The sequence below is a fragment of the Alnus glutinosa genome, chromosome 8 (genome assembly GCF_958979055.1).
Source record: "Alnus glutinosa chromosome 8, dhAlnGlut1.1, whole genome shotgun sequence".
Classification (NCBI taxonomy): Eukaryota; Viridiplantae; Streptophyta; class Magnoliopsida; order Fagales; family Betulaceae; genus Alnus; species Alnus glutinosa.
Window position 1 is genome coordinate 10,167,282 of NC_084893.1, and position 2,887 is coordinate 10,170,168.

The 2,887-nt window shown below is 50.4% G+C and overlaps 1 protein-coding gene across 1 annotated transcript; it reads right to left on the bottom strand.

Moving 5' to 3' along the window:
* Positions 1-1,822: 1,822 nt before the first annotated feature.
* LOC133876104 (uncharacterized) lies at positions 1,823-2,887 on the bottom strand. The gene has a single exon (XM_062314388.1). It carries the CDS (start codon positions 2,885-2,887, stop codon positions 1,823-1,825), a length of 1,065 nt encoding a protein of 354 aa, XP_062170372.1.

A 2,887-nucleotide genomic window follows, 5' to 3' on the forward strand; every position in this document is an offset into this window, starting at 1 on the left:
CGATTCTATGAAAGTTAGATTGGCATTTGCGTACCTTATCGAGATATTGAATCATCTTTTCGCCTTGTGCCTCGGCTGATCCCTGCACATGGCTGACTACCACCTGAGAGTCGCTTCTGATCTCTACGTTCCTCGCTCCCATTTCCCGAGCTATTGAAAGCCCGGACAGAAGTGCTTCATACTCGGCTTCATTATTGGTGGTCACAAAATCCAGTTTGATCGCATATTGAAAAGTTTCTCCATCCGGGCTTGCCAACGTGACACCGACTCCGCTCTTCTGGTTAGCCGAAGAACCATCTACATATGCTACCCATGTTTCTTTCTCGGGCAGTTCTTCGCTTTCGGGCGTATTGCTAAACTCTAGTAGAAAATCAGCTAGCGCCTGACCCTTGATAGAAGTACGAGGGTGGAATTCTATGTCAAACTGCCCCAGCTCTACCGACCAATTTACCAACCTCCCGGAAAGATCCGGTTTTTGTAATATCTTCTTCAGCGGATGCTCGGTTAACACTCGTATAGCATGTGCCTGGAAATATGGCCTTAGTCTCCGGGCCGAGATTATTAAGGCGAAGGCCAATTTTTCGATCCGAGGATACCTTTCCTCGGCTCCATGGAGTGCTTTGCTGGTGAAATAAACCGGTTTTTGAATGCCTGAGTCTTCTCGGACCAAAGCTGAACTGACTGCCGAGGGTGATACAGCAAGATAAAGATACAGGATTTCTCCTTCCTCCGGGCTGCTCAATAGCGGCGGGTTAGTCAGATACTCTTTTAACTTCTTGAAGGCTTCCTCGCACTCACTGCTCCACATGAAGGCTTTTCTCAAAATCTTGAAGAATGGGAGACATTTGTCGGTGGACCGGGAGATGAACCGGTTAAGGGCTGCTATTCTTCCGGTCAGCTGTTGCAGTTGCTTGGTGGTCCGGGGAGGTTGCATACCGAGGACAGCACTTACCTTCTCGGGATTCGCCTCGATTCCTCTTTGCGACACCATGAATCCCAAGAACTTTCCGGAGGAAACGCCGAAAGCGCATTTGGCCGGGTTGAGCTTCATCTTGTGACTCCTTAATGTCTCGAAGGTTTCCCCCAGGTCAGCTATATGGCCGGTGGCTCGTATGCTTTTGACAAGCATATCGTCAACATAGACTTCCACGTTTCGTCCGATCTGATTCCGGAACATTTTGTTGACGAGCCTCTGGTACGTAGCCCCGGTGTTCTTTAGACCGAACGGCATCATTTTGTAGTAGTATAGACCTCTGTCAGTAATGAACGATGTTTTTTCTTGGTCAGCTTCATCCATGTGAATCTGGTTGTACCCTGAGAAGGCGTCCATGAACGTTAAAAGTTCATGACCGGACGTAGAGTCTACAAGGAGATCGATCTGGGGTAATGGGAAACTATCCTTGGGACATGCTTTGTTGAGATCGGTGAAATCAACACACATTCTCCACTTCCCAGTGGCTTTCTTGACTAAAACCACGTTGGCCAACCATTCCGGGTAGTTTACCTCTCGGATAAACCCGGCCTGCAGAAGTTTGTGTACTTCCTCGGCTATGGCCTGGTTCCATTCCAGTGCGAAAGTCCTCCTTCGTTGTTTCACCGGTCGATGGCTTGGATCCGCCATTAGCTTGTGGGCTATTACGGATGGGGGTATTCCCAGCATGTCCTCGTGGCTCCATGAGAACACATCTTTGTTTTTCCTGAGGAATGCCACCAGGGCTTCCTTCATTTCAGGGGGAAGATGCGCGCCGACACGGACCTTCTTCTTCGAGTCACCGAGCTCGAAATCTTCCAATTCTTCAACCGGCTCCCCCATTGGTGATTGCTATTTTTCTTCGTCCTTTTTCTTCTCTCCGAGTCTGGTGGCTTCCGGGAGCTTCTTCAAACTTGTATTATAACATTCCCGGGCCATCCTCTGGTCTCCTTTTTCGACACCGACTCCTTCTTCGGTGGGGAACTTCATGCTCAGGTGAGGGGTTGAGGTCACAGCCCTAAGTTCATTGAGAGCCGTTCTTCCGAGGATGGCGTTGTAGGCCGATGGTCGGTCGATTATTAAGAACCGAACCATCACTGTCCTCTGCCTCGGGTACATTCCCGCTGTGACCGGAAGCTCGATGGACCCGAGTGGGAGTACTTGCTCTCCTGTAAATCCCACAAGAGAATGTCTCGCCGGGATCACCTTACTTCGGTCAATCTTCATTCGCTCGAAGGCTGACCTGTAAAGGATGTCAACCGAGCTTCCTGTGTCAACCAAGACGCGGTGTATTTTGTGGTTGGCTATGATCAGACTTAGTACCAGAGCGTCGGTGTGTGGGAGAGATACCCCTGCGTAATCATCATCCGAGAACCTGATCACCTGTGCATCTCGTTTTTGGGACTTTGGAGGTTTCTGCACCGAGTATACCTCGAAATCCCGTAGCTGCCTTGCATATGCCTTCTGCGCCGAGCTAGACTCTCCGCCTCCTCCGAAACCCCCCGAAATTGTCTGTACCTCCGGAAGGTTTTCCTGCCGTGCTGGTCTGGCTCGGCTCCTACTTCTTTCTCGTGCGACCCGAGGGTCTGGCCTGCGTTCCGGTTCCCTTCCCCCTTCTTGATTTCTTCCTCGATCATCTCGGGGATTGTTTTGATCCTGATGGAACCGATTCTGATGGGGGCGATTGCCGCGCTCCGGGTCTTGCTGAATTCTTTGATCTGTGAGGAAACGGACAAGTTTTCCGTTTTCTATGAAGCGTTCAATCAGAAGTCTCAAGGATATGCAGGCTTCTGTACGATGCCCGGTAGTGTCATGAAACGCACAATACTGGTCGGCGTATCGTGAGTGCGGATTTGCGAGCACCGGTCTGGGTTTTCGGTACGTCGGGTCTCGCTTTATTTCCAGGAGAACATCCAT